Source organism: Arvicanthis niloticus, chromosome 10 (genome assembly GCF_011762505.2).
Source record: "Arvicanthis niloticus isolate mArvNil1 chromosome 10, mArvNil1.pat.X, whole genome shotgun sequence".
Taxonomy (NCBI): domain Eukaryota; kingdom Metazoa; phylum Chordata; class Mammalia; order Rodentia; family Muridae; genus Arvicanthis; species Arvicanthis niloticus.
The window spans coordinates 65,160,976-65,179,097 of record NC_047667.1 but is presented as its reverse complement, the minus strand read 5'-3'; the positions used below and the strand labels follow the sequence as shown (position 1 = coordinate 65,179,097).

Here is an 18,122-nt window from a genome sequence, read left to right as displayed (position 1 = left end):
GGGAGGAGGAGGAGGAAGAAGAGGAGGAGGAGGTGGGGACAGGACCTATGACCAGAACACACACAGCTAATATTTAACACTAAGGACTGGCTACTGTCAGATGCCTTCTCATTTATCTTCAGGCCAACTCTGAGGGAAATATCATCATGAGTATTATTACCCTGATTGTTGTTTTTTATAAAAGGAACCAGGATATGTTTGCTAGAGCGCAGTATGGTGAGGTGGGAGGGATGCCTCAGTGGGCCCATGCTGAGGCATCCCTTACCCCCCAAGGTATCAGTCATAAGATGGGTATAGTGTAGAATAATTTAGGGCACAGGAAGGGAGTAGAGGCAGAAAGAGACAGAGAGAGGGAGGGGGATGCATGGATGGAGGGAGGGAGGGAGAGGGAGAGAGAGAGAGAGAGAGAGAGAGAGAGAGAGAGAGAGAGAGAGAGGAGAAGCCATCCAGGAACACATGGAGGATGGGGGACGGGGAGAGAGGGAGAAAGGAGTGAGGGAAAGAAGAGAGTCAAAGAGAGAGAAGGGACAAAGAGAGTAAGAGCAGTGAGGAGGGGTCAAACAGCCTTTTTTTATAGCAAGCCAGGCCTACCTGGCTGTTGCCAGGTAACTGTTGGGCAGAACCTAAAAAAGATGCTAACACTGACATTGTAGATGGCATTCAGACTCAGGCACACAGCTCCCAGGCAGAACACTGAGAACATAAAAAGTGCCAGTAGCTCATGCTGGAGTCTGTCCTGCTCAGGGCACAGACCTGCTGAGGTGAACACATTAGTCTCCATCCCTCCACTTGCTGGGTCCTCACTCTCTCAGCCCCAGCTCCTAAACTGGATTCGGATTTGAGGTTTTGAGGATTCGACTGTGTAGCCGCCCGCGGCCACAAGTCAACTGGATTCACCTGAAAGGGGAGCTGGGAATGAAGGGGGAAGGAGGGCGAGAAGAGATGAGGCCAAGACAAAGTTCTCTGATCAAGGCCCAAAGCTTTAATGTTCGGCTCTCAATTTAAAGGGGAAGACCCAACCCACAACCCCTCCTGGTTTCAGATGGGTGGGATAATCCATAGTCCATTCCAGGTCACGACCGGAGATGTCTCAGGGCAAGCCCAGGGGCAGTTCTGCTGTGTTCCGGGCAGCCAAGGTGGGTAACTCCACCTAGATCCCGTCACTTGACCTTGCTGTGGCAACCAAGGTCTCAGTCCTGCTCATGGGGGGAGAGTACAGTTTCCCCCGTTTTGGTTAACTTAAAAAGAAAAGAGAGAGGTGAAACAGGAATAGGGTCGTCGTCGTGATATCTGGCTACTTCCTGCTGACATTGGGGGCGACGTGTCTCTAGGGGGAACCTAGAAGAATGGGTATGGGGGATATAGGAGAGTCGGCTGTGTCCTGCTGTCCAGGGTTTATGGAGCCCATCTGAGGATAGGTCAGGAGGAACAGGTCCAGTAGAAGCAGCTGTGTGGGGTACACGACTTCATCCCATCTGGGGTACGAGTAGCCGGGCTTGTTGGGAGAGATCTTTGTGTGAAGGCAACTTATCTGCTTGAGACACAAGGTTCAAACAAGGTTAACAGCAATATGATTATCCAAGCCGAGTAGGAAATAAGGTTGAAAATGGAACTGTTTTAGTATCTAATCCAACTGCTGGTTGACAGAGATCAGATACAAAGTCTATGACTACTCAGGCTGGTAGATATCAACAAAAGCTGTCTGTTTACAATAATTTATAGCCCTCTGTTTCAGTGTTTTTCCATGGAGACCTAAGACTTAGAGCAGGCAAGTAAGCCAGGCCTATTGCTGAATTTTAGGCTTATAGCTGATTTTAGGCCTTCAAAGTTAAGCAGGGCTGTCCCTGAAGTCTCCTCTCTTTTCCAATTATAGAAGGACTGTGGCAATTCTCATCTTACCCAGGCGGGGATAGAGGCCTGACCTCCAGTAATTAAAGGGAACCTTGTAATGGCTCCAGTCCTCCTGTCGTTGTCCAGTAAGGCCTGAAGGTCATACCCGTCCTGATGTCTTTTTCCTGGAGAGGGGATACTTTTGACATCAACCCCTATGCAGTCAGGCTTGTCCCTCAGGGAACCCAGAAACATATTTTTAACTTTTATTTATATTCCCCTGCAGTGCTTAGCCTCGCAGCCTTAGCAAGAATTCAGATTGCCAGACAGAGGGGGTTCTGGGTGGCCCCTCTCCGCTTGGGGCGGAAGTCCCCTCTTTTAGGTTGGATGGAGATGAGACTTGGGAACACCCTGGATAGAGTAACAACCTTATCTAGAGTCTTGGGTCCTCCATGGCTAACACATGATAATGTGTCTGACTAAATTTTGTCATCAGATTCTTCATTATCAGAATCATAATTATTAGGCTCAAGATCTGTGTCTACTTGACGGACCAATCTTTCAGGCAGCCATCGGGCTCCATTTTCTTTTTCTGAAAAAATACAGACTGATCCACGACCCCAAATTAAGACAGGGTCAGGACCATTCCAAGAATTAGTTAGGGGGTCTCTCCATTAGACCCTGGAAGTGACTGGATGTCAGTGGCAATCTGCTGCAGACTGACCTTTAACATCAGTTTGCAGAAAATTTAAGACAAATAACACAAAAGCAAGATGTGCTTTTGGTGACCTTGGAGGGTATAATTCTCCCCACCTTTTTAGTTTAAAAAGCCAACCTTTTAGAGTTTTTGTAAAATCAGGGAAGAAGCACCAATAGCTGTTTTTCCCACACTCAGAGAGTTATAAAGATATTAAGGTTTTATAATCTCTCTTTCACAATTTGTTGTCTTTGAGGATAATAAGGAATCTTGGTAATAAAGTTGTCAACAAAATCTCTCAAATGTTTGACTGTAGTCAAATAACTGTAATAGCCAGTTCCATTACCTATCTTAGTCTGGTATGGAACACCAAGCACAGGGAAATAATATAGGCAATAACTAATTATATTTTTAGTTGCTTCTCTTGTTAAAGTAGTTGCAACTAAAAGGCCTAAAAAGTGTCAAGTCACATGTATATATTTTAATTTTTAAAAATCAAAATGAGTAACATCTATTTGCCAAAATTGATTACATAAGACCTCAAGGTTTAACACCAAAATGAAAAAATTGAGAATATTAAAAACAAGTTTTTGCAATTTAACTTGCACACTTTTTAGAAATGCCAAATTATTATATCAAGATGCTGTAAAGAATAAGATAGTATGGCCAATTATTTGCAAGGCCTATGATCTGCCTAGTATACAAATCTGCTCTGGCATTGCCCTGGGGTTCAGGCAATCCAATGAGCTTTTAAATGTCTTAAAAAGTTCAGAGACAGTACATGTTTTAAAAATTAAGCTGTATTTTTATAAATAACTATAAAATTAGAGAATTAGCAATATCTAAAAAAGGAACAATTTTAAGCAATTATAAATTATGAGCCATTTACTGGCTATAAGTATATAAATTGAAAGCTTGACTTTCTAGTATTTTAAACAGTGGCTACAACACATAATTTAATTATTTGTGCTCAAGTAGAGAAAACTCAAGAAAATAAACATGTGATCTAAATATGTGATCTAATTACATATATTGCCTTCTCAATAGATGAGGCATCTGTAAATACAGCAAATGTCTTTTCTATGAGCTACATGTGTAGTAAACTTCAGGAAATATAAAAGCATGTAGAGAAAAACTGTAACAACTTTTGGATAGCGATCACCAAATTTGCTTAAAATGTTTGCCATAATAGGCCAAATATCATTTTTCAATAACCAATTTAATTGTTATTTGGAATAAGGAATAAACATTTTATTGAAAATGTTTTTAGGATTCTATCTTACAATCTTTTATTAACACAAACTTTACTTGTAGGTGAAGAAGGATGAATCTACATAAATGGTTTCTTTTGCCAAAGGGCTGCTGTGGGCATATGAGTAATAATAACACAAACAGCCAACAATTTTCATAGTCTATATAATTTGTCTGTTGATAACTAACAGCTTACTCTACTTTCTGCAAGGCTATTTTTCCTTTAGTTAATTGTCAAGGGGAATTAAGACTTGTATCTCCCTTGAGAATATCAAACATAGGTTCAAATCCTCGTATGGTAAGCTTAAGATGAGGTTTTAGCCAAATAATATCTCTTAACAAATTTTGAAAATCATTAAATGCAAATGAAATTAAAAGCAAACCTTTCCAATAATGTGAGAACCTTGGATTCTCAATTACCAGCAAATCTACTAAATGCAAACCTAACACCTTACCAGAAATGTAAAGGAATGGTATAAAAACAATCTTCTAGATCTATAATAAATATATACATATTTACTGAAATGGCAGCTGGAGTAGGCAAGTCAGGCTGTGATGCCCCATTAGTTTTATAAATCTTAAGTTTAAACTTTGTTTTGGATTAATTCAATAACCAATCTTTTTTAGCTGAGTGAGAGTATCAGATGAATGTCAAGCTGAAGGCAATCTTCTAATTGTTACTGAACTTAAGATTAGGTCTCTTGCTAGTGATAGACTGAACCCAATATATATTAGAGGAACCAAAGCCATCTTGTCCTTTCTCTTTCTTAACAATTTGGAAGGAACTAGATGCAAAGGAACAAGTTGAACAATTCTTTTTCCAGCAGGTAGTTACAATGCCATGGGCGGAGCAGCCATTATTTAGATTTCTCCAGCATAATCATTATAACTCTTGGCCCTGAAGCTGACCTTTCCAAGGAACAAACAAGGCAATAAACAAATTCCAGAAAACACCCTTCAAGGGGCTGGTCAGGATGACCTAGGCAAAAAGAGTATTTGTCACACAAACTTCTGCTGCACCCATTATATCAACTTAATTCAAATGTAAATGTTTTTAATCTTGGCCTATATCCTGAGGCCTGGCCCAAAGATTATCTTTCCTGCACCAAGGACAAATTTCTGTCTTGTGACCGGATTATTTGCTAGTGCCTGTTTTTGAGACCCTCCTTTTAAAAATGACTTGAATCTCCATATTTTAGAAACATCTTTTATCTTTACGGTTCTGTGCAAGCATTGCTTGTACAGTGGTCCCTTGTAAGGCAGACAGACCCTGATGGTAAGAGGGCCCAATTTTAGCGCAAAGAAAAAGTATCCATGTAAGTCTGTCTTTGCTTTGTGCAACAGGCTGCATTAGCATTCTCATAAGCCAAATGAGTAACAAAAGGAATTCCTGTTTGAGGATCTCCAAAAATTCTACCAGCTGCTTTCAGCAGCCTGTCTATGAATTTCTGAAGTGGTTCCTCAGAACCCTGTTTAATACTGAATAAATTTCCACTAAGGTCCCCTTTAGTAGGTTTCAAGCACAGCAGGCAACCATTGCAACCTATGTATGCAATCCTGCAGGCAGTTTAACCTGATTAGCATTACCTTCATATTAACCTTCTCATAGAAGCATGTTAAGATCCCAATCTTAAGATGTGTTGAAGTAACAACACATCTTATATATTTAAACCAAACAAAATTTCTCGCTTTTTCTAGCCACAATTCTAAAATAAAAGCACCTTGTCACTGAGATTTTTCCAGGACAAACAACTCTTAACTTCCTTATTTAATCCAAGAAACCTGCCTGTCCCTTTAAAAGCAGCCTTTCCAGCTCAGCTCAGCTCCCAAACTTTTAGCTACAGGTGTTAAGCAAACTTACTAGCCGCTGCTCTGCATATTAGAAATGCCTTTGAAAACCAAGTTAAACCAAGTGTTGAATCAAGCAATTTTAACAATCTTTTAAACATTAAACATAGAACATGAAACATAGACGACCAATCATTCATACAACGAGACACATGGACAGAAAACACAATGAGACACACGTGGACATTGGTGCACCAAGGACAAGACAATAAACAAAGAAGGCAGAACTAAGAATTTCTCTTAGTTTCTCTTAGTCTAAAACGTCTCCTGAATTTTCTCTTGTTCCTAGGAGAGCTCTGAAACAGCCTTTCCATTCTTTTTGCTGGCATAACCCAGAGAGAGAACAACTGCTTTTCAAAACCCGTTCTCTCTCTGAAGTTTAATATCTAACACTTTATCCCTCTCTTTAGGAGATGGCTGTGGCTGCTTTTTTAGTTTTCCAAAATTTCTTCTAACCCTGCTCTTTCTCGTCTGAGGCAGCTCTTGAAGGCTGCGGGCATCTGCCGGTCTCCTATCCCGAATTCACTGTCACCCCTAGGCAAAGTAGGCATCGGGTCAACACCTATTTGACCTAGACCTATACCGTATCCCTCACAACACACTTCCTGCAAACATGGCCTCCCAAACTTACCTAGCGCTAGATTCAATACTGTTTGCTACTTCCTAAGTGCGCGGGATACATTCTTTTATTACCTTTTTCCGTGGGGCCCCACCTAAGACAGTGTTTCCTCAGCTGGTCCCCGTTTTCAAGCCCCACGTTGGGCGCCAATCTGTAGCCGCCCGCGGCCACAAGTCAACTGGATTCACCTGAAAGGGGAGCTGGGAATGAAGGGGGAAGGAGGGCGAGAAGAGATGAGGCCAAGACAAAGTTCTCTGATCAAGGCCCAAAGCTTTAATGTTCGGCTCTCAATTTAAAGGGGAAGACCCAACCCACAACCCCTCCTGGTTTCAGATGGGTGGGATAATCCATAGTCCATTCCAGGTCACGACCGGAGATGTCTCAGGGCAAGCCCAGGGGCAGTTCTGCTGTGTTCCGGGCAGCCAAGGTGGGTAACTCCACCTAGATCCCGTCACTTGACCTTGCTGTGGCAACCAAGGTCTCAGTCCTGCTCATGGGGGGAGAGTACACGACTGGATGAACAGAGAGGGGAGAAAGCAAAGAGGGAAGGGGAAACACAACAGAGGAGGAAGCACCACAGAGAGGCCATCTAGTGCAGGTGACCAGGTTTGGGTAATTACTTCTAACCACCCATGCGCCCCTTTACTTCAGGTGGGCTTCTCTGTAACATGAGGATATTCAGAGTCTCTCCCAATCCTTTTTTTTTTATCCCTTTAGCTTGGTGTCCTGAGACACAAGCCACAAATAGACTTATAGAAAGCTGCCTTAGTATGGCACACCACCCCCAGCCTTGCCTTCCTGAGAGTCCAGATTTAATATTAGCTGTTTCTTAAGCTCAGTCGCCACTCAACACATCTAGCCCCTTTCTGATAAAAATCTTATTTTATAAGTCAGTCTGTAATTTAACTCCAGTGAGAGGAGTCTTTGTAAGCACAAAAGAGAGCGTACCAACAGTAGTGTACGTGTGCTTATCTTTGTCTGTTTTTCTTATTGCTGCCATGATTTTAGCGGCTTAAAAGAGGAGAACTTGGAGTGGAGATATGGGTTAGTTGGCGGAGCCCTGGCCTAGCACGCAGGAGCCCTGGACTCAATCCCCAGGGCTACATCCACCAGCCAATGCCATTAGAAAGAGAAACTAGTTATTATACATTTTAAGGCTATTCAATTTTGTATCTTAAAAAGATGCTAAATTTTGAACCCCTTTTCTATCAGAACCCCACTTTTACTCTATAAGGAGATAACCAGGGTCTCTACAGTATAAACAACCACACATGCTTCATGAGCAGACACATTTTCTAAGCACCTCAGACAGAGGCTTGGCTTCCTGGACCTGTCACAATCCTTTATCAGGATTATAAACCCAGACATCCAACGGAGACCTTCAGTTTGACCCTCCAGACATCCAAGAACAGTTCTTGGCGAAATCAAAGCTTGTGCAAGGAGAGATCCAAAGAGGACCCACTGGCCTGGGTCAGAAACCTTCCCTGGTTTTTGAAGTGCAAGGCCACCCCCCTAGGAGATGTTCACAGCAGGGGAGGCATCCTGTCAGTGAGCAGAGGGAGGGGAGACCACAGGAGTCTGTGCTATTTTTTTTGTTTGTTTTGTTTTGTTTTGTTTTGTTTTGTTTTTTGGTTTTTCGAGACAGGGTTTCTCTGTGTAGCTCTGGCTGTCCTGGAACTCACTCTGTAGACCAGGCTGGCCTCGAACTCAGAAATCTGCCTGCCTCTGCCTCCCAAGTGCTGGGATTAAAGGCGTGCGCGCCACCACCGCCCGGCAAGTCTGTGCTATTAATTCCCTTGGTGGATCAGGGGACATGGGATGGACTGGCTGCTTATTCATTTGTCAAAAAGTAGCCAGTGTTCTGCGCTCTCCTCTGCACACACCTGTTGCCTCTGCTCCTCAGCCACGCAGCTGGAGTTCGGCATCAGCCCTAGGCTACATAAGCCACAGTGTCCCTCCAGCAGAAGCACCCATACAGAACAGTACTAGACCACACTTTAAGTGAAAACACTGCCAGTTTTAAAGCTGGATTAAAACCAAGATCCAAAAAACTCAAATCAAAACAAACAACAATAAACCACCCTATTCCTCTCTCCATATAACTCAAAATTTAAAAAAAAAAAAAAAAAAAAAACTGACACTAAATCACAACTTAAGAAAGTCTAATTTAGAACAAGGTGCTTGCTGGTTTTAATCCAGTGATTACTTTGTCTTTTAAGGTAAATATCAAATGATTTAAAAACTACACTTCCCATTTCTCCGGGTGGCTGTGCCTTCCTGGTTTGACTCATGGGCCTTTGTTGTCAAGCTTGTTAGACTGAGCCACAAAGAATTCTTCATTTTGGACTTCTAGGGAGTTATTTGAAGTCCAAGGAGAGGCAGAACAAGCAGCTTCCTGTCCTGCCTCTCTGCCTCCATCACTGAATGCAGTTTTCAGACGTTTTTCAGAGAAGTGGGAATAGTGGAGGACTATGTCTGCTCTGCAAGAGTTGGGATACACGTGATGAGTGCCAAGTGCTCGCATCCTAACTGTTAAAGTGTCTTCCCCAGCCTGGCTGCCTTCCCTAAGTCATTCAAACACCTGTAAATACCCGAAGCATTACTAGCCCTTGGCAACATCTCGAGGAAACAGAGATAGGGAAAACAGCACTGACCTCAGTTTACAATCTAGAAACAGGTTCTTAAGCAAATGCAGGTGTCATAAATGTCTAGATTGAAGAGAGTGCTGTGGGAGGAGGGGCACCCATCCTGACGGTGCAGAAACACCTAACACTGCTGACATTCCCCCACGCTCATGTTTCTAAAATAACAACCCTCACTCAGCTGTGTGACACACATTAGATAGTGCTGTTTCAGGGAAGATGGAGAAGTTTTGGGGAAACTCCTATTACCTCAGAAGGCCATTTCCTCCAAACAGGTCCAGATGAAAAGCCGACCAGCAGCAACTCTAAGGTAGCATTGACTGTGGCTCCCCATTCTGAGGTCAGCAGTGTACTAACACGTTCATGTACGCCCAGTCAAGCAAGCAGCTGGAGGCGCGAGCACGTGAGCATGGAGGTGTTAGGAACCAGTGAGGGCGGACACTACCAGCTTGCTTTTCAAATTTATCATGCTCAGTCCTTTTTCTACTCTATCTACTCAGAAACTGAGTTTGCAGAGCTGGAGATGTCAAGGTAGCTGAGGGCACTTCCTGCTCTTCAAGAGGACCAGAGTCTGATTGCACTCCCTGCTGAGAGGCCCAGTTTGGTTCCTAACCCTACACCAGAGAGTGCTGGATCCCCCATGATTCCAGCTCCACCACGGGCATTTGACCCCTTATCTAGACTCCATGGGCCATGTGTCATTCTCACACATACACATACAATTTAATTTAAAAAAATGTGTGAAGGGCTTAAGAGATACTTCAGTTAAGAACACTTGCTCTTCCACAGGCCCCAGGTTCAAATCCCGGCAGCTAACAAACATCTGTAAATTGAAGTTCCAGAGGATTCAGTTCCCTTTTCTGACCCCTGATGGCACCTGACCCATGTGGTACTCATACATGCAAGGAAAATACTCATAAGACAATCTTAAGAACAGCTTGAGTTTCTTTTCCCTATAAGGCCCAGTTCTGTCTTTCAACTGCAACACTTTATCCTAACCTGTAATCCTCGGCCTCTCAATCCTCTCCACCTTAAACTGCGTTTCTCTAGCTGTGCCTGCCCGTTTTACATTATCCATTGTACTCCTGGGGCCCTGAGCACTCACTCACCTCCCATCTATTGTGTATTGATTTTTAAACTGTTGTCTCCCAGCCAGAAACAAAAGTTCTTGGAACTTTTCATCCAATTATCTGTGCTACCCTGAAATAGACTCACACTGGGGTGCCACTTTCTGTATTAGTTTCAGATGTTATATAGGTATAACGTGATTATCATTCATAACTTTGCTCAAAATTACAAAATATAAATTACCAATAGGAGCAGGCTAAACATTAACGATATCCCACAAATTTATGCTCAAAACCAAGCCTCTTCACAGCCTACTAGCCCACAGTGAGGGAACCCTTCTGTTCCTGATAGACTCTGCTCATTCATCTCCCACACCACTGTCCTCTTGTACGCCAGAGAAGTCCACTTCTTTTACCCACTGTAGTGTAAGAGGGGAAGGCCACGTGCACAAAGTACATATTAGAATTAGTTTATTTTTCTACTTAACTTTTAATAAATGAGAAGAAACACAGTAGACTTGTCTCATATAGAACATTTATAGTACATAACAATCCATAAAGCCTCATGGTGAGGTAGGAACAGCTTTGGAAATAACAACACAGTCATAAAACACAGAAGTTAGGGAAAGGCTGCTGCACTGGAGTTCTGGTTGAGCCACATCAACTGCCCTTGGCCCAGGGGACAGACGGACAGACGGACGGACGGGCAGCAGCAGACAAGACCATCATGAGAGTGTCTCAAGAGAACCAGACACACTAACACCCCATTGTGCTGTTTCAAGGCAGATCCATATCATGGTCATTTGTGTCTTTTTATATAACCAAATATTAATTCTATGTTACATTCTCCCTCAGCATCTTTTCTGCCTGACACTGAACCTTCCTGTTTTTGGTTTCAAAGTTTAAATTGATTAACATACAAAAGGCTCTTGTGCCGGTGAGAATGAATGACTGCTAAATATTCCAGAGCTTGTTAGTAAAACAAAATAGAATCAGCATATACGTATGTATATATGCAGTACTGTATCAAAATAGTGTGATTGCAGTCCCGTTTTCCAGACCGTGAAGCACTAGGGCAGTTTTGATTACATAGACACCAACAAAAGCCTTCCACTTTCCCAAGACCTCTTAACACTGTTTACTACTTAACTGAAACACAGTACTAAAATAAATATTTCTTACTGTAGAACCACTGTAGGACTACCTTAAGACAGCAAATTAATCTCTGTATTTGTGTAGGACTACCTTAAGACAGCAGGTTAAGGACAATTTTTTTGTTTGTTTTTTGTTCAAATGATATCTGCTTGTAAAACAGTTACAAACATTCAAAGCCAGTTTACCTACCAAATACTTCACATTAGGTTTTCTTTTCCCTCAAAACTTTCAGGAACTCAAAATAACAGATGCTGACAAGACACACACACATAAACAACCTCTCGAGACCCTCAAAGTAAACTGGATGGAAACCCTTCCTGCTCAAATTATACATGTTAGGATAAAGCTACCCAGCATTTTGTTTTGGGTGTGAAAATACAGTACAATGTTCGAGGATTGTTTTCCACGACCTAGCCTGTACTTCTTCAATGTAGATACCCCCCAGGAAAAAATTCCTCCTACAAGTTCAAAGCTGGCCATGGGAAATCAAGTCCATTGTTCCAAGGCTGCACATGGCTTGAAAGGATTCCTGTCTGAGTGTTCTGTGGGAGCATACAACCCTTCCTCACTTAGGCCACAATGACCTGTCTCAAGTAAGGCGAAGCAGGGAGGCCTCCCCCTAGCCCTGATACACTGAGAGGAAGCACATTTAACAATGGGACAGTCCCGAACAGGCCAAGGTAGCTCCTCATTTTCTCTCAAGAAATAAGCTATTTTGGAAAAGACAATCAAATCCCACAACATTTAAATATAAAAATGTCTTTCTTCTTAAAGATAATGCTAATATAGCTTAAAAAAAAAAGGTTAGAAAGTGCATTGTAAAGAAATAAATAATTCTCTAAAACCTCAAGGTGAGTTGGTGCCCATGGATTTTGCTATGACAAACACCTTTGAGGGAAAAAAAAAAGCCCACAGTACCACTTTTTTACATAGAAGCCACTTAACCCAGGCCACCACCACCTTAAAGCACTTCTGAAAATTGGATTGACACAGCTCTCCTCTGTGACATAAACCTGCCCAGAGTGTTCTGAAGGACACCTCCTGGATGCCATAGGCTTTCCCGTTGCCTTCCTGTACCAGTGAAAACACTGAAACCTTCTGCACAGTGCCACTGGAGCTTCCTCTCACACCACTCACAGAGCTCTCAATTTCATGGTTTAAAAAAAAACAAACATTTTGCAAAAGTCAAAGTAACCACCTGCCAAGGGGTTAGAGCACATACTAGTGAAGTATTACGTAGGTTGATGGTTGGCCCAGTGTAGTAAATGTGAACTTACAAACTATATTCCAAAAATGACATTTCTTATCAGAAAATCCAGCTGTTCTTAAGTAGGCCTGTTGCCAGCAACAGGCTTATTACACTAGAGGAGAGACTATCCCTTAAAGTAACTGTCATACTCTAACACTTCCATTTTCAGATTATTAAGCAATGAATTATTTCAAATCCCAAAAGTTAGCTTTCCCAAAAGTAGTCAGCTATAAAAGTTATTGAAGTAGTCAGAATACTTTGTTCCTAGAAAAATAGAGCTATACATAACTGATATTAATAATCACTCTTTTGAAGACAAAAATCTACATTTCCTTCACAAAGCATTAACCTTTCTCTATCAAGGAAAACATAACTTAAAAATCTTCAAATGCTTGTGTTGGATTTGAAATCTGTGGCAACAGAGCAGCTGTGTGAATGACTTCCTGGGTGCAAAGTGCGGTGTCCTGCACAGTAAGCACAGTGCGAGCGAGCAAGCCAAGACATGGAAGCTAAAGACCTGAGCCTTCCTCTTACTGGTTTTGCTTTCTAAAGTACTATCCAAGTTGCATGAGCCATCTGATTTCATTTTCAAGTCACTGGCTCTTGGCTAAACACACACTGTGTTGGCTGCACATGAAGAAAGGTATTCAATCCATTTGACAGGTCACTATGAAGTTTAAGACACAATTTAAGATTAACAGTTTGCAGTTTAAGGAGCCAAGTCTGCATCCTCAGAAACATTGACGCATTTAGAACCTTTTAGCTCAATGCTGCTAATACCAGGCTTTGAAAGCAAGCAACACTGGCAAACATGTTTAGGCCAACTTTGGTAGAATAAAGCCATTGGAGATTTTCAAGATAATTTAGAGCTGTGATCTCAACATTAATATGCAGTAACTAACGTAGCTTGTCTTCTTCCCTGCTCTTATCCCCCATCCGCTCCACGATGTGAACTTGTGAATTATCTCACAGTTTACTAGGCTACTACTCAGCAGTAGAGAACACAAGAGTAGTACCTAATCTTATTTCCTGCTAATAGTCATGACTTGCTCTGAAAATATGCTGCCATTATGCTACGTTTATGATCTCAAAGGGCAAGTAACTATCCCCTCAAACATCAAAGGAAACAAACTTGATGATTTTAAAGGCCTAGCAATTATAATCCTAACAGATAAGATACAACAATGGGGGGAAAGAAAAGCAGAGAAATTCCAGTAACAATTTTATTTATCCCCCTAATCCTTATCATGGGAAAACCAGGAATCAAATGTCATTATGTCATATAAGGTTTATACTTACTTTAAACAAAACTGTAACATAGTGTTAAAACTGGCTTTCAAATGTGTTCCAGCATAGCTGCACTATGCACTACTAATCACAAGGCTGTGATGGAGCACACTCTAGTATGCAGTTCCATTTGGTTCTTACAAAAATAGAATTAAACTGTGCGACCAGACAAGGACTTCAATTACACTACTTGGCAAACTTAGTATTTCAATCGAGTCTATTTTCTCTTGCAGTTTAAAAGCAAAAGTCAAATATCACATCTTTTTCAAGACTCACAAAGATGATTCGGGCTGTTTGTTTGGCACGTTTTTAATCTCTATCACCACAGCAGGGAGACTGCCTTCGTCGTCTTTAGTCCTCCTGGGCTTCTTCTCTAGATTTTCACTGAGTTCTAAACAAGAAATACTAACTGTTGGCGCCTTCTCTGCATCCTTTCCAGAATGGACTTGCGGCCGAGTCCCGCAGCACTGCTTCAGAGCGCACTGAGTTCTGCAGGCGAGTTCACACGGGACTACACTTGATTTAGAGCCTACGCTAGCGAATTCAGGCTGGATGGTAGTGGCGTGGATTCCATGATTGTGAAAAACATCTTTAATGGTTTTGGCCACCTGCATGTATGAAGCTGGGTCTTCACATTTTATGTGAGCAGTAGCTATGATCCTGCTTCCGGCGAGCTGCCAGACGTGTAACTCATGGACTTCCTCAACTCCTTCAACGGCTCGTAGCTCTTTAACCAAATGTTTAATGTCAATCTGCTTAGGAACAGTTTGTAAAAGGATGAGAGCAGACTCCTTAAGCAATGGGTACGTGGTGTAAAGAAGTATACAAACCATTATAATACAAAGGGTCGGATCCAGGTAGAGCACCCAGCACGGACCAGCCTCCCGCACTGGGACCTGGGTGCTGTTAATTATCTCTACAGACGATTTGCAGGGATCAGGAAAACACGGGTTCATACAAAAGTCGTCTTCAGTACAACCCTTCCAGGAAAAGTAAAAGACCAAGGCATTCACTACCACGATCACGGAGCCCAGGGCATCTCCAAGGACGTGCAGAAACACTCCTCGCATGTTCAGCTGTCCGGCCCTGTTGTCTTCTGACTCCAGACTGTCCGACTCCTGGATGAGATTCCCGTTTACTTGTACATCCACTGGATCATCACTTCTCAGTTTTTCTGGCTCTACAACAAAAAAATGCAATTGTAGTTAAGCCTGTTTACAGTGTCCACAGAAACACCTTGTCTAGCAGTGAGTACATTTAAACTTGTTTCAGAAAGCACAATCAAAGTGTGCGGAAAGTAATTCACAGTGCGCTGACACTGGGCACTGCAGTGTACAACAGCGACCATTCAACTGTGTGTCACAGAGCTACGGCTCCTTCTTGTTCCTTCCTACCCTCTCACCTGCCCCTCACTATTGGGTTGGTGTTGTGTAAACACTCTGCTTCACTTCTCTGAAGCATACAAGAGGAACAGAATTTAAGGCAATCAGTTAAGCAGCACTGAGGATAAGTCCTCTAACAGGATCTAATCTGACGTGAGGCTCTCTGTAGTCAGTGGCACTACGTAGGCTGAGAAAAGCGGCTCTAACGTAAAATATTCATCATAAACACCAAATATAGTGTCTTGGTGGAGGAGTTTACAAACTGACAAATCAACAACCTGGGGCTATTGCTGGGCAGTGCAGGCCTTTGATCCCAGCACTGAGGAGACAGATGCACGAGGAACTGTGAGTTTGAAGTCAGCCTGGTCTACAGAGTGAGTTCCAGGACAGCCAGGGCTACACAGAGAAACCCTGTCTCGAGAAACCAAAAACAAACCAACCAACAAAACACAACCTGAAGCTACCAACGAAGTTGGAAGTCAGTAATCACTAAGTAATCTAAAGGTTCCAGTCAGATGGCAGAAGTCAGGAATCACTAAGTAATCTAAAGGTTCCAGTCAGATGGCAGAAGTCAGGAATCACTAAGTAATCTAAAGGTTCCAGTCAGATGGCAGAAGTCAGGAATCACTAAGTAATCTAAAAGTTCCAGTCAGATGGCACACCTGAGTAGCTTCATTTTCTCCTTTCCTATGTAGGCACCACCTGAACTTCCTAACATGTTACTATGCATTGGAGAAGTTGTATGTAACTCAACCAGAGACAAATGGCAAGAAAAAACTGGAAGGAACACACAACGTTAACATCGAGCTTGGGTGGCACCGGCTGGTTCCTTCTCCTTTCTTTTCAACACTTACCTTCCAAATTACCATCAAGCACACGTGTGCTCAAGATGAAAAACGCCCGTTAAAACCACGAGGGTGATACATCACCAGCGGGTATAGCACCATTATGCCAAACCCGAAGAGGTAAGGGTGCAACGTGCCCTGGCAAGTCCCTAAGCGGTGATTTTCCGGATTAGGTGGTCGGTTCAAGGGAAACACACACTCCCGTCCACAAAGGCCGCCTTTAACCAGGGCCCACACACCCCCAACACATCATTATCAAACTTGTTCAGTGGGCACGAAACCACCGCGCACCCGGGCGCGGGGCGTGGCACCCACCGCGGTCACCAGGGGGCGCCCGTCCCGACCCCTCCGGCGCTCACCTGCTTGGTCCGCCTTCAGCCCGTTGGAATTGCTGGTGTTGGCCACCAGCGTGTTGGTCTCCTCCTGGTCCGGAGCCCGGCCCGGTGGCGCGCCCGTCTCGCCCCCCGCGCGTCCCGCCTTGCGCGCGCCCTTGGAGAGGTGGCCGTGCGAGTGGCCGTGGCCCGCGCCCTGGCCCTCGCCGCTGTGGTGGTGGAACAGACAGAGCCCCAGCACGTTGACCAGCAGCCCCGCTACACCGACGCTCAGCACCACGAGCGGCTGCTGCATCTCATGCGGCTCGATGAAGCGCTCGACGGCTTCCAGCAGGATGGCGAAGCACAGCCCCGTGAGGAAGATGGCGTTCACCAGCGCGCCCATCACCTCAGCGCGGATCCAGCCGAATGTGTTCTTCTGCGTGGCGTGAGTCCTCCGGGCGAAGCGCTCGGCCACCAGCGCCACCACCAGCGCCAGCACGTCCGACAGCATGTGGAAGGAGTCGGACAGCATGGCGAGCGACGCGGTCACCCGGCTCACCACCACCTCCAGCACCATGAACATGAAGGTCAGCAGCAGCATGCACAGCAGCCGGCCGCGGTTGCGGCCCCAGCAGCCCATGGCGGCGGCCTGAGGCTCGGCGCTGACGCGGGAGCGGCGCTGTGGGGAAACCGCCGGCCGCGCAGCTACTCAAGCGCCGGCGCTCGGCTGGACAGGCGAGACGGGCCGCTGCGTGCCGAGGGGCTGCCGAGCATCAGACCGAGGCGCTCAGGAGACCGCGTCCGCGACGACTGCGCTCGGCTCGGCAGCGGCCGCCGTCTTCGCCCCCCCGCCTTTGCAGACGGTTTACAAAAAAACTTTGCTTTGCACTCGGAACCCCCGTTTTCACACGGACCCGAGCGTGACAAGGCCCCGGTGCCCCGCCCCCGAGGCCCGGCTTGCCTCCCCATTGGCCAGAGCTGCCTCACGACAGCCCTGGCGTCCCGCCTCTCCTCAGCCTCTATTGGCTAGCGCGGCGGAGGGGCGGGAGGGGGCGGGGCGCGGCCGCGGGAGCTGGGGGTGGGGCCTGTGCTCTGGGGAGCCGGGCGTGGGCCGGGGGCCGCGGCCGGGTGCAGCGGCGGGCGGTGCGGGGGAGGGTGGGCGCGGGCCGCGTGCAGCGGTGGGCAGGCGGCAGGGCGGTGGCGCCGAGCTCTGGGACGCAGTGAGCAGTTCCCGCTTCCTGCGGTGCCGGTTCCGGGCCACGGTTCCTCTGCGCCGGCCCGGCCGCCCCAGACTTTGATCCTGCGAGCTGGGTGCACGTGGGGGCGGCTAGGTGACAGGTCGGCACCCAGGAGGGGCGGGCTGTGCGGGCAGTGCGGGCGGCGGGGGCGCGGCCGAGCGAGGAGCTGAGTTAGGGACTGGCTTGCTAGCGGCACAACCCCAGCCTCGGGAACTCTTTTCATCCAGCGGATCACCCGCAGAGCCACCTCCCCCGGGCAACCGTGTGAAGTCAGCCTGTCGCTGACACTCTAAGGTGTAGGGTGCTGACTTGGGGCGGGAGCCTGCTGCGTGACTTAGGCCAGTCCCCTGATCTCGCTACACCTGTTTCTTCATCAATAGAGAGGAGGATTGGGCAAGTGGAACTCCTCTTCTTCCTTCTAGCTAAAATTCCAAAGCTCTGTGATTTCACACTATTTATAGGTTACAAACCTCCGAACCCTTGTGTAGGCTGTTTGGAGGGGGAGGGGCGGCCAGAATACAAAAGAAGGTGGTGGGCAGGCACTAGGAACCAAACACCCTTGCTGAGTTGGCTAAGACTCTGGAGTTGGTCCTCTAAGCGAGAACCGTGCATGTGTGCACATCTATGTGGGTAATGCCCCCAGATGGAGGCTGTAGTCAATCATCAGAGCAGCCTCTGTTGGGCCACCAAGTATAACG

General features: G+C 45.3%; 1 protein-coding gene across 1 annotated transcript; it reads right to left on the bottom strand.

Annotated features, from left to right (window-relative positions):
- Positions 1-10,408: 10,408 nt before the first annotated feature.
- On the bottom strand, positions 10,409-17,198 carry Slc30a1 (solute carrier family 30 member 1). Its single transcript, XM_034513381.2, has 2 exons — positions 16,232-17,198; positions 10,409-14,825 (listed from the first exon to the last, which is right to left on the bottom strand). Exons 1-2 carry the CDS (start codon positions 16,824-16,826, stop codon positions 13,918-13,920), a joined length of 1,503 nt encoding a protein of 500 aa, XP_034369272.1. The 5' UTR covers positions 16,827-17,198; the 3' UTR covers positions 10,409-13,917.
- Between the last annotated feature and the right edge of the window lie 924 nt (positions 17,199-18,122).

Coding starts and splice junctions, on each gene's coding strand:
- Slc30a1 (XM_034513381.2), bottom strand. CDS start 16,826: ATGGGCTGCTGGGGCCGCAACCGCGGCCGGCTGCTGTGCATGCTGCTG. Junction 14,826..16,231: donor GCTGAAGGCGGACCAAGCAG/GTGAGCGCCGGA, acceptor TTTTTGTTGTAG/AGCCAGAAAAACTGAGAAGT.